General features: G+C 41.7%; 1 protein-coding gene across 1 annotated transcript in view; it reads right to left on the bottom strand.

Moving 5' to 3' along the window:
• Positions 1–12,556, bottom strand: part of UNC80 (unc-80 homolog, NALCN channel complex subunit) — a 186,252-nt gene that overhangs the window by 11,006 nt on the left and 162,690 nt on the right. Inside the window, exons 62-64 of the mRNA XM_063116088.1 lie at positions 6,407–6,488; positions 4,017–4,128; positions 560–771 (exon numbers count right to left, since the gene is read on the bottom strand). Of these exons, the coding sequence (XP_062972158.1) occupies positions 560–771; positions 4,017–4,128; positions 6,407–6,488 (406 nt within the window). The remainder of the gene's footprint in view (positions 1–559; positions 772–4,016; positions 4,129–6,406; positions 6,489–12,556) is intronic.

The following is a 12,556-nucleotide window of genomic DNA, read 5'->3' as shown; positions in this document are numbered from 1 at the left end:
TCAGTGCTTAATGGTGGGACAGGATTTACTCTGCTCTACATGTGGAAGACTTTTAGCCCTTTCTATTCACTCTCCATTGGAGAGAAGATGCGTTCCATTTCACGCTGAGTGAGGGGAGGGACTATGCCAGAGTGGTGGATGTCCAATAACATCCTGCCAGACTCCTCCCGTGAAAATGGCATACAGTGTTATGCATAAAAAGAAAAATTGGCTGTATAACTTATTATTATATTTATTTGTATCCCGCCTTTTGCCCAATACTGGGCCTCATAAAGACCCCATTAAATCCTGAAAAGAATCCAGAACAGTAAGAAGCGGTAAATCACAGGAGAAAAGTTCTGTCTAAAGACACCCTGTAAGCTTCTCAGGCAGGGATCTTTCCGTTTGTACTCGGTAAAGCATCACACATTCTGATGATGCTATATAAATGGCACAACAACAGTAATAATAAAGTATCTCTGTTCATAGAAACATATTGGAATGTGCAAGAGAGAGAGAGAGAGAGAGAGAGAAGAGGGAGATAAAAAAAACATACTTTTTACCTTATCCACTAAGTTACCTGGCTGGAGGAGACTTGACTGTGGAGATCTGCCACAGTAACAGCAGGTGAGGAAGTCACCACAGCCTTATTTGTAACTTCTTGCTTGCCACCTTCTGCAGGGGTGTTCCTTTTGCTGCTTTGTTGCTGGGCTGCTGTAGGTGGTGGATCAGATTTTGAGGCTGATGCCTCGGACTGAGCCTCAGTGAAGGTTACAGATCGCTTTTGATCCACTGCAGGATTAGATCATAAGCAACAGTTGATGTACAAAGCACACCCATCCAAAACATGAATCTGAACATGTCTTACCAGTGTATATGCAAAATCAGTTTTCAGTCATGGGGCTACCAAGAGCTTTGTACATTTATTCTGGAATTATTTAATGGCCTAAAAGTTTGGCTATCTTCTACCACAGCCCAGCAAAAAAATTTACACACACTAATAGTGTGTGTGTGTGTGTGTGTATTGGCATCATACTTTGTTCTTTTCCCTATTGAAAATCCCCTTTATAGATTTAAAAGATGGATGAAAGGAAAAACAGCAAACACCTGTTCCTAAACATATGTACTTGAAGTAACTTACGTTACACCATTAACGTTAATAGTAGTAACCTTGAAAGCAGAGGAACCTATGCTGCAAGTGACTCCAGGTGAGTTGCAGAGAAGTATAACTGGTTCGCCTCCTATCTAGAGGGTCGCTCTTTCAGCGTGTCGGCTAACAGCAGCTCATCCTCCTCTTTTCCCCTTTCAGTAGGGGTTCCGCAAGGCTCGGTGCTTGGCCCGTTGTTGTTTTCTTTATACATGCTGCCCTTGGGTAATCTTATTCAATCTCATGGCCTCCAATATCACCTGTATGCCGATGATACACAATTATATCTCTCATCTCCGGAACTTTCTCCTGATGTTCACGATCGTATCTCGGCATGTCTTTCAGATATCTCAGCCTGGCTGCTTCATCGTCGTTTGAAATTTAATATGGCAAAAACTGAACTGCTTGTTTTTCCTCCTAAACCTTCTCCTCACCTCTCATTCTCTCTTACTGTCAACGATGTCACGCTTACTCCGGTCAAGGAAGCTCGTAGTCTTGGCTTTATATTTGATTCCTCGCTCTCCTTTATTCCTCATATTGAGGCAGTAGCTAAATCCTGTCGTTTCTTCCTGTATAATATTGCCAGGATTCGACCATTTTTGTCTGTCTCTTCTGCCAAGACTCTTGTTCACGCACTGGTTATCTCTCGGTTGGACTACTGCAACCTTCTTCTCTCTGGCCTTCCTTCGTCTCACATCAGTCCGCTGGTCTCTGTCCACCACTCTGCCGCCAAGATCATCTTCTTGGCCCGCCGCTCTGACCATGTTACTCCACTTCTAAAATCTCTTCATTGGTTTCCAATTCACTCCAGAATCCAATATAAACTTCTCCTGTGGACCTTCAAAGCTTTTCACGGTCTAGCTGCTGCCTATCTCTCCTCTCTCATCTCACACTATTGCCCCGCTCGTGCTCTTCGCTCCTCTGATACCATGCTTCTCGCCTGCCCAAGGGCCTCTACTTCCCTTACTCGGCTTCATCCTTTTTCTTCTGCTGCCCCTTACGCCTGGAACGCTCTTCCAGAACACTTGAGAACTACAAACTCAATCACAGCTTTTAAAACTCAGCTAAAAACTTTTCTTTTCCCTATAGCTTTTAAATATTGAGTTTGTTCTGACCCTATACTGTCAGCTTCACCCTACCCGGTGCCTGTTTACACTTCCCTGTGCCTGTTTGCATTCTCTTTCCCTCCTTATTGTTTACTACAACTTTATTAGATTGTAAGCCTATGCGGCAGGGTCTTGCTATTTACTGTGTAATCTGTACAGCACCATGTACATTGATGGTGCTATATAAATAAATAAATAATAATAATAATAAGTAATTTCCCTGTCTTTCCTTCAAAGTACTCTTGACAACGTACTTTATGTAACTTGATAGCTCTGTATTATACAGTGTGCTCAAATCATCCTTTTAAGGGGGAAAATAGCCAATCACCACACTTTTACCATTTAAATGGCAGTTTGGGTTTCTAAACCCATACCAGCTATGTCAGCCCATCTCAACAATGGACACAGCAAGAATCATTCCACTTCAGAGCACACTGTATGTTTCGTAGGACATGGTCCTGTGCTGTGTCCTATTCTGAAGCCACACATTTACTCTGGCAGCACTCTCACACATAGAAGAGGCAGGTTGCTTCTCTCTTATTCACAATACACTGAATTGCCACAGTAGAGAAGGGCCATCTTCATGTCACCACCAAACAAATCCGTAGGCTGTGGCATGGACAACAGGGCTTTTCTCTTGATGCTTGTAATGTCCTGGGAGGTTGTTACAGGACAAGGGCAGTAAAAGAGCTACATTAACCCTTCAAAGCAAGGTGCACGAAGAGCCCACACATTGTATTAAAGCAGAATTGCACTTAACAAGCCTGAGGGAAGCATAATTTTGCTTTAAAGGAAAGCACACACTCCCTGCATGCCTTGTTTTAAAACGAAAAACTAAGCTGCAACCTCAGTTTCAGCATCGGTGGGCTGTGGTGCCCCTGGTCGTACACCTACCCCTTCTGCCCCGCTGCTGAATTTTCTGGTGAAATTTGGTGGAGCAGCAACAGGGACAGAAAAGCCCTACTGAGGAAGCAGGAAGTGAGCAGACTGGGAGATGAAGGAGCAGTGGACTTCCTGCTCCTTCGTTAGGGCTTCAGCACTGCTGAGATGAGTGCAGAGGTAGGCAGTAGGGTTGTGTGTGTGTGTGTGGGATCCTGAGTAGGGATGGTGGGGAAAGTACACAGGGACTGAGGAAGGTGGATGGGGGGGAAGGCATACAGGGATGAGTGAGAGGGAGCACATGAGGTCTGGTGGGCAGCTTGGAGGTCTTAGTGCATGTTAGTAACCTCACAAGCACTACACCTCCAAGTCCTCTTGTAAATTATTTTGAGAGCTGAAAGGAGGTCTATCAATATAATTTATTTAAAACATAAATACAATAATAAAATAAAATGGCCATATGAATAGGCAACCACTGAACAGGATTTAAAGGAAGAGTAGAAGAAGGCAGCTGAGGCAAGGGTGCAGCGGGGGCATTAGATAGAGGCAAGGGTCCGAAAGTGAGAAGAAGCAGAAGTTGACGCAAGTTGCAGGGGGCGGGGCGGGACTGTTAGAGAAAGCCATCTGGGAAGGGAAGTTTGATCTTTTAAGACCACATTTCTATACACGTTTTAACCCTCTGGTAGACATCTCGCTTGTAGTTATATAACACAGAGAAATTTTGAGTTTTATTATCTCTTAAACAATTCAGTGCTTCACAAAATCTTATATGCTAATGACATAAATGCATGTTAATTGGAAGATGTGTAGTGACCACTGGGTACGCAACAATTGGTTAGTTGATTGATAAATTAAAGAAAACAGAAACCCAATGAAACACTAGCCTTGGATAAATGTTTCCTTACCAATTGGTTTTGCTTTTGGCTGTATGCTTCTACGTGTGGTAGAAAGTCGTGCTCCATGCCGGCTGCGAGGTTCAGTTTGTGTTTTCTGGCGTGATAAAAGAGGCCTCCTTAGCTAGAAAACATGTAATGAGCTGTTTTAGTTATTCGGATTCTGAAATATCTCTTGTTTACATATATCTGTATGTACTATAGCCCTCAGTCTTTTCAGTGGATAAACTTACTTATTTTAATTAATGGGACCATCTGTTTAATGTAATAAGACACTGGGACAAAATGGTGCTTTCTATTTGGAATCAACCACTGCAAAATAGAGTTGACATTATGCTAAATCTGCTTCTTTTTGGTTCAGCTGATTGGAAGAGTTCTACATGCCCCAGTTTGAAGCTTTATTACTGATGATGTATCAGCTATGTGACTAAATCATTTGTCTAATTGTAGAACTGGATGTTTCCTGATCTTGATACAGAATATAGCTGCTATAAGAAGCTATACACGATGATCCAGCCAGAAAATGATGATCCTTTCTCAGTTTTACTGTCTTCCAAGGAACTTGTTCAGACTACTTGGGAATTTTATAGTACGGTCTCCTAAATGTAACTATTTTGAGCAACTGTTGAGTTTACTGAGATGAGATCAATGGAAATGTGGATAGAATTTCTTTGCAACACTTTGCAACGAATTCAGATTTTGTTGGGACAACTTATCTCTTCTTGGATCTGATGGAATGAAGCATCAGGTTGTTGACCAGAATGCCCCACTGCTCCGCAGACAACCTGTTGATGTTACGACAATGTGGCTTTTTGTAACTATCAGAATTCTTTAGATAAGAAGAGGGTAACCTCTGTTCTTCTACATAAATTTAGAGTGAAGACAGGCATAATAATTTATATGTGGCAAAACATACATTCACTGCCCTGAATTTTTTTTAAAAAAAATTGTGACCAAATTACTTTAGTCTTACTTCACCATTAGTGTAGCTACTTAGCTCTCCTAAAAGCAGACCTATGTGGCAGCAATTAAGAGTTCTCACCAGCCTAGAGACCTGGTTACAAAGATGTAAGGGCTACCCTTATTTGTCCCTACTGGTAGCTAGTTTCTTGTGACTAATTTGTTGCACATGGGTGATTTTCATTATATTATTTATTGTTTTTGTTGCTTTTTATTTATATTTTCAGGTAGATATAGCAGATGTTGGTGTGGGTGTGTGCTGCTGCACAATGAATTTATCTAAGATAGTCTTACTCCTTGTTTTCATAGCCTGATTGCCAACTGCGATCCTATCAAATAAATGTGTTTCTGCTGATGTGTGATCAGCTTGTATTTCCCAACTATAATTCAGTAAAGTTATGTTGCTAAAAACTAACACCAGTACACCTTAACTTTAGTTCATATACTAATCCATTGATCTAGACCATACTGATGCCAAAATAAGTTGTATTCCTGTGCTTATTGTGTCTGGATAGCTTAGTAACTAGACTAGAATAGTCTTTAAGCAAGGTTTTGATTTGAGAATCCATTTGAAAACCATGAAAGCATTGTCTTCAGGGTAGCTAAGTAATATAGTCTTGTTATTGTTAGGATGGACCAGGTAATCTACCATAACGTCCTGAATCCACAATCACCATCCCTTTCTACAAAGGGAAGTGTCTGAGATTTTTACAGCACGTAATAAAAAGGAAAAAACAGTGATCAAACTGGGTACAAAAACATGTACTCTACAGACGGTGCCCTGCTTGCTCATGCCAGGCTGGAAGAAGTATCCTCTGCAGGAGGGCTGCAGAGCCTTAGGCCTAGGGGCCAACTCTGGCTCTGCTGGGCTTCCAAGCCAGGCCTCCAGGGTTCCCCAGATGACCACCCCTTCCCCTAGCCCCACCCCTTTCCCCTAGCCCCACCCCCTTCCCCTGAGCATGGTTTGATGGTTTCCTAGATGTTGTGCATTTTCCCGCATTCTAAAAGGCTGAAATGCTTCTCCTAAGGCTTAATTACTGGCAGTAAGAGCTCGAAGCTAAAACATGCTAATGTAGTTGGCCCTGACCCTTTTTGCCTTTTGTTCCACCTGCCACTAGAATAGGGTCCCTGAGAGCTTCTCCAAATTGAATTCAGCCTTCGGGCTGAAAGAGGTTCAACGCCCCTGGCTCTACCCAATCCCAGTGTGCAGACACAGAAGAAAATACACATAAAGACATATACGCATATCATAATCAGTTGCTAAATTCTACGCTGAAGAAAATATGATAGATCAAAGATTTCTTGTGCTCTGACTAACAAGTTACTCCTGTCCCTATATTGCATTACAATTACGGTCTACTTTTCATATCTAAGCAAATGCCAATAATCAAAATGTAATTATTATTTTTCATCAAATAAGTGCAAATACATTGTGAACTTACCTGCCTCAATCCTCGTTTTCTCCCTAATGGTTGCTGAAGAAGGAGATTGTGATGTCCAGGTTCACTCTGCACACTTGCTACCCTGTTAAGTGTCAAGAGCATTATCACTACTATAGAAGAAGGGTAGACTGGAGCGTTAGTTTCTTTGAAAACATTGCTAAACATTAATGGCACAGTCACTTCAAAGATCATACCATCTTTGAAGGCTAAGGGAGAATATCTGTTAGGTTTGAAACTGGGATAGAAGGAATAATGGCATTCAGGACTTAAGCCACATCCTGGTAGTATCAGACTGTCAAAACTGAGATTTCAGTTTTCATCCATGCAATGATGCATCCCATTCCACACTGGGCACTTTTCTCCCTTCTATGTCATAAAGGAGCAAGGCAGGACAATAATAAGGTTACTATTTAATAACCTTAGCATCAAACAGGCTTTTAAAAATTTTTTTGATAGACATTACAAAAGAGAAACATACATTTCCCTTGCAGCTAGATTTCAGAGATAACCATAGGTTTGCAAAATGTTAGTTCGTTTTAGTACAAGGTGAATAATGAACACAGTTGACAAAGGTTTAATTCACAACATGGGCACGAGACTTATGGAAAAGGTTACCACATTGAACACATGCTTGCAGCCTCAAGTATCTTTGTGGATAGCTATGAAAATAAGCACATCCTAGAAAAAGCATGACTGATTCTCAAAAAATGAATTAACGGACACTCAAAGGGGGGGGGGGAAATCTGAAGTAGGTACAAGCATACTTCCACAATTAAACAGGCACTAAGTCTCTACTACAGCACTCATTTCCAAATTTGAGGAAATTTAAAATCATTTCTCTCAACTGGTTTACATTATTTTATAGTATAAAGTTTTTACTATCCGATAAGAACTGTTCATATAACAGGGAACACCTGCCAGCATTCTAGTGGAAAGAACTGAGATGGGAAGATAATTACTTTAAGTTGTAATTGCTACCTCATTTATCAGCTTTTCAATTAGATAATGGCTAGGTTATGGTAAGTTTTAATCCCGTTTTTAGTATGCGTTGTTCAGTACTAGGCTTTACAATATATTCTGATATAGGCATGTGTTAACTCAGAAGGTACATCATCTTCTGGTAGACCTCTGAGAGATTTGCAATAGATCAGAAAGGATATCTGACTCCCAATGGTTTAGCAATAGTGAAACAAAAAGGTATTCCCATCTGCCAAATTAGACTCCTAAAATCAAGAAAGTTTGGGTGGGAGAAACAGGAATAGATTTACGTATGAAAGGATTTGTGTAGGAGCTCCAGTTCTAGTACTGAAAACAAATTTGTGAGCTGAGCAAGTACTCAGAGGCAGCTGGTTCTTCAGTTCTGTGTCTTACCTGAGCTATGTATTTTGTACTTAGCTCCAGTAAGTGGATCTCAGGATTCTAGAGAAAAACAAAGTAGATTCCACAAACCTAACACTGCCCACCCTGAAAAACGTTTTTTCTCTTCCCTAATTTTGATAGGTGCACTTGGATTCTTCTTGTTTATTGCAGCGTGAGAAAACTCAGCAAGTAACTTATAGACGTTACTTTATCAAAAACTAAAACATCTTGAAACACTTCAGAACATCAGTGCTAGCAAACAATAATGCTAGTAAGCTTATACCATAAGGAAAATCAATGTTTTGTATTAAACTGATTTGTTATTCTTTCCTTTGGTCTCTGTCTGACCATCCTAAAAGTGTTCAAAGCCCAGAGTTACTGTTTTCAGGATCTATCATGGCAATAAATTACAAAGGGATAATTCTTCTAGGTAGCACGGATGCTTTATATTTTTCTCAGGATACATAATCTGCTCACTTTAACTGCAGAGGCACAAAACATATTTAATTTAATCTGTCCATTTATAATACAGTGGTGTAAAAAAGATTGCTGAGACTGGTAATCATTCCCTACTTTACTCACCTTTGCCTTGCCCCCTCCTGCTTTTGGGACTACAAGTTAAACAAAAACCATTTCATGCTATTGACAGATGGTCGTTTATTCCGTACTTCCATGAAAATTAGGAAGAACAGAAAACATTATCATTTAGGGAGACTGCATCAATACGTGCTCCAGCAGCATTCTTTTGACACTCACTAGGTACCTAGGACAGGTGAGGTATTCTAAATCCTACTCTAAGGCAGATGACCTCTCCAAATTGACAGTGCTCATAGTAAACGTTAATCTCAGCTAAGTGTGAAGACCCTTTTATGCAGCAAATCCTATAACAAAATTCACTGATGACCATTCAGTGCAGAAAGTGGCAAACAGATTAATGTGGAAGGGAAACATGCACCAGAAGATGCAAGTAGATATTTTTTAAGCAACACTTCAGAGGTTTTGAAAACCATCTAGTAGCAGCCAGCTAAAAATATCTCCTGTACTACTGCAAATGTGACTAAAATGCATATTAGTAATACTGCAGATGCTGTTGGAAAAAATGGATTAACGTACAAGTATTAACATTATAGCAACGTTCTCTGGACTCGTCTGCTATAAATAAAATCTAAAGTCATGGAATTCATTGTGTAACGAACCGTTGCCTAATACTAAAATGTTCCTGACAGATATTTATCTATTTATCATATAAAAACCTCCAAGACAGGAAGTTCATTAGCTTCTGTTGTCACATTGCACAGTTGTTCTTAAAGGAGTTACATTTCCTGGCATTTTACCTAATTTTTTCGTACAGATTAAATTGATTGTGTTTGTCTTATCTGGTAAATAAGCAAGGTAAAAGAATAGTTGTTTCCATTTACTTAATGGCAGCCTTTACTTACTTAATGGCAGCCCTGGAAAATGTTAGGGTAGTCTTCATTCTCTCCCTTTCTAGCCTCTAATATTGGTCTTTCTCTCCCCTCTACCACAACGGGCCTGTCTTGACGAGGGGTTTGCCCAGGGTGGATCCGCAATGGCGGCAGGTCATCTATATGACACAGCTGCCATTGCAAAGCCATCCAGGGGCAAACTCCTGAGGCTCTGGTTTAAAAAAGTTGGGGACTTACCATGACTTTTTTATGCCATGGAAGCGCAGACCCGCATCTCCCATCTGTCACCACCCTCCGGCTTTGTGCCGGAGGTGTGTCCCCCACCAATGGTGAATCCTGATTGGTCGCCAGGCCAGGCAGGGGGAGGGGGTGGTACTGTGAGCTGAATGGCTGCTGGACCACCTCCGCACCTCCACGGACCTTGCGGAAATGACTGCAGGGCACCTCGGCACAGTGGGGAGGTGGCGGTCCATCTCCACGCCACCCTATAACTGCAACACTGCGCAGTTAGACGGAAAGAAAAAAATGAGTATGCTGTTCCTCCTGCAGAGCAGTCATATAGGGGACAGGAGGGGTGGCCGTCCACCTCCATGCTTCCCTGTGACACAGTTAAAGATGAAGGGGATGGTGGGGGTGTAAATTGAGCAACAGGTCCTCCTCCCCTGTAAACCCTGCATTAGCTCCTTCGCATGGGGTCAAAGCTTAGGAGCACAAACGTGGGGGTTTCAGGGCTCAAGGCACTGTCAAGACACCCCCTTTGTCTCACCGTTCCCCCTCCATCTTTAGTTTTGCTATTTCTCCATCCCCTCCCAGCCTCTAGCCTTGTTCTTGCTCTCCCTTCTACCCCTTTGTCTTGCTATTTCCTCCTCTTTCCCAGCCTCTAGCTTTACTATTTCTCTCCCCACTTCTTTAGCTCACTTTTGACTAACCAGGCCTTCATGGGAGCCATTACACGACTAGCCACATCCTCTGTGGGAGCCGTTTTCTGGTGGTGCCCACAGCAGTTTCTCAGGTTGGGTCTCCCTGCTTTAAAGCACTGACGATTGATATCGTAATCTCCTCTATTGGGCTTTTCTTTAGTTCCATTTAGTTAAAATGACAGTTACGAACATTCTATCAGTATTCATGTCTCTCTCTTGAATTTACAGTCCTTTGTCTCGTGGTCCAGTCCTAAGAATCACTGTACCAGTAATAAATATTTAGAAAGTGATCCAATAATTAACACTGTGCCATCACAGACTGTGTTACAGACTGTGTTACAAACTGTGTAAGGAGCTGACTCAAAATGAAATGGCAGCATGAATGGTCAATGCTAATCTAGGAAGGGACACCATTACGGAAGTAGTGTAATGGTATGACACAAAGCCCAGCACCTAACTGGAAAGGGATGAACTGTGAAGGGGACTGGATGAGGATTGAGATGCACCTAAACTGCCATGCAGCCAGATACATGGGTCAATCATATGCCAGATTTATGGCTCATGAGATGCTGCCATGTCAACATCAATGGTGGGTGCTATTGGATGAATATATGTTAACAGCTGGATTTAATAGTCCAGCGGTACATAGCAATTTTGCATGTGTTCATTCATACGTCTGTTCTATCCTTAAATTCACATAAAAAATAGTATTTATATACATATTTTTTTCTCACAAAATATGCATTTGTAAATATATTTTATCCAAAAATACACATTTTTACATTCATTTTGGTATTTTATTTTGAGCTGAGAACTGCATCACAACATTCAGAAAAGTGTGAAATCTGAAGGACATCCAAGTATCCAATATGCAACATTAGTCCAAGCAAGCACGGATCAGGTCAGTTCACATCAGAATTCTCAACACCTTTAGTATAAATGAGCCTCGTGTGGTGCCGTGTGGTAAGCGGCAGTTATTGCAGCCAAAACTCTCCCCACGGCCTGAGTTCGATCCCAGCGGAAGCTGGTTCTCAGGCAGCCGGCTCAGGTCGACTCAGCCTTCCATCCTTCCAAGGTCCGTAAAATGAGTACCCAGCTAGCTGGGGGAAAGGTAGCTGCGACTGGAGAAGGCAATGGCAAACCATCCCGCTACGAAGTCTGCCAAGAAAACGTCAGCGAAAGCAGGCGTCCCTCTAGGAGTCAGCAACGACTCAAGTGCTTGCACAAGAGGTTCCTTTCCTTTCCTTAGTAGAAATAATAAGTTTTTGTTCATTTCTGTTGCTAGTATTTTTTTTTTTATGAAATTCAAATATAAATGCCGAAAAGCAGTTGTTATTCTTTAAAGAAGGTTTTGAATTACATTAAACTGCCCCATTACTTTTGCTCGCAATTTTGGACTATGTTCTGTTTTTCTGTTCATTTCAAGTACAACACAAACCTAGCTACAAAAGGCAAGAATTTTGATCTTTTTACATGACATGGTTGTTTCTTTCCCAGGAGTTTTCTACAGATGTCGTGGCAACCATCTGCTTTCCTTTATTAGAAGTGACTGGGTTTTATACTGTTTTCATGTGTCCAGTTTCATTAATGTTAAAGGAAATTGGTTTATCAGCTCATTTGCTGAAGTGAATCAAAGATATGGTGAGCAAAAGCTCTGTAATGTTACTGTCTATAAACAAGTTTTATCCTCTGCTGTAGTAATCTGTTGTTTTTTTAGATTGCTACAGCATATTTTCTATTATTCTTCTCTTTGCAATAACAACTGAATTAACATAGCCCTAAAAAAGAATGCCTAACAGTGCATATTCCCCTTCTTTGACTTTCTATTTTCTTTTATTTTCTACTAGTGGTATATAACAGCAGGGGTGTTGAACCTCAGGCCTGGGAACCAAACCTGGCCAGCCTGGCGTCCCAATCTGGCTCTCTGGGGTTCTGCAGATGGCCACGCCCCCTTCCCCTGGCACAACCCCTTTCCCCTGACCAATCATTGGGTGTTTTCCTAGCTTTTGCATCCTCCCCCTCCGCCCATTCTAAAGTTTCTGGCAGTAAAATGCTGGAATGTTTGGCCCTGCCCCTTTTGCCTTTAACCCCACCTCTTTTGCCTTCAGACCCACCCACCACTGGAAAGCAGTCCTCAAGAGCTTCTCTGAAACTGAATTCAGCTCTCAGGCTGAAAGAGCAGGCCTATGTATAGCAAATGGTATGTTCTTTTGAATGCAAGAGGCAGGCCAAGGAGCAGAAAATCGTTGTGGCACTTCGACAGAAGAGCAGGAGGGTCCATAGGCGTTTCTATGACATGCATCCAGGCCTGAGAACCGGTTTGCCTCTTCTGCCTTGTCCTGCTGCCTGCTCCTGTTTCAATAGATTAGGAGCAAAACCACATCAAAGTACATGGTTGCATATTACTCTAGTGCACACTACCGCAGCACTTTTTCCATACTTTG

The sequence above is a fragment of the Elgaria multicarinata genome, chromosome 2 (genome assembly GCF_023053635.1).
Source record: "Elgaria multicarinata webbii isolate HBS135686 ecotype San Diego chromosome 2, rElgMul1.1.pri, whole genome shotgun sequence".
NCBI classification, from domain to species: Eukaryota; Metazoa; Chordata; class Lepidosauria; order Squamata; family Anguidae; genus Elgaria; species Elgaria multicarinata.
Note: the sequence above shows the minus strand (reverse complement) of the source record. Positions and strands in the feature narration are given on the sequence as shown.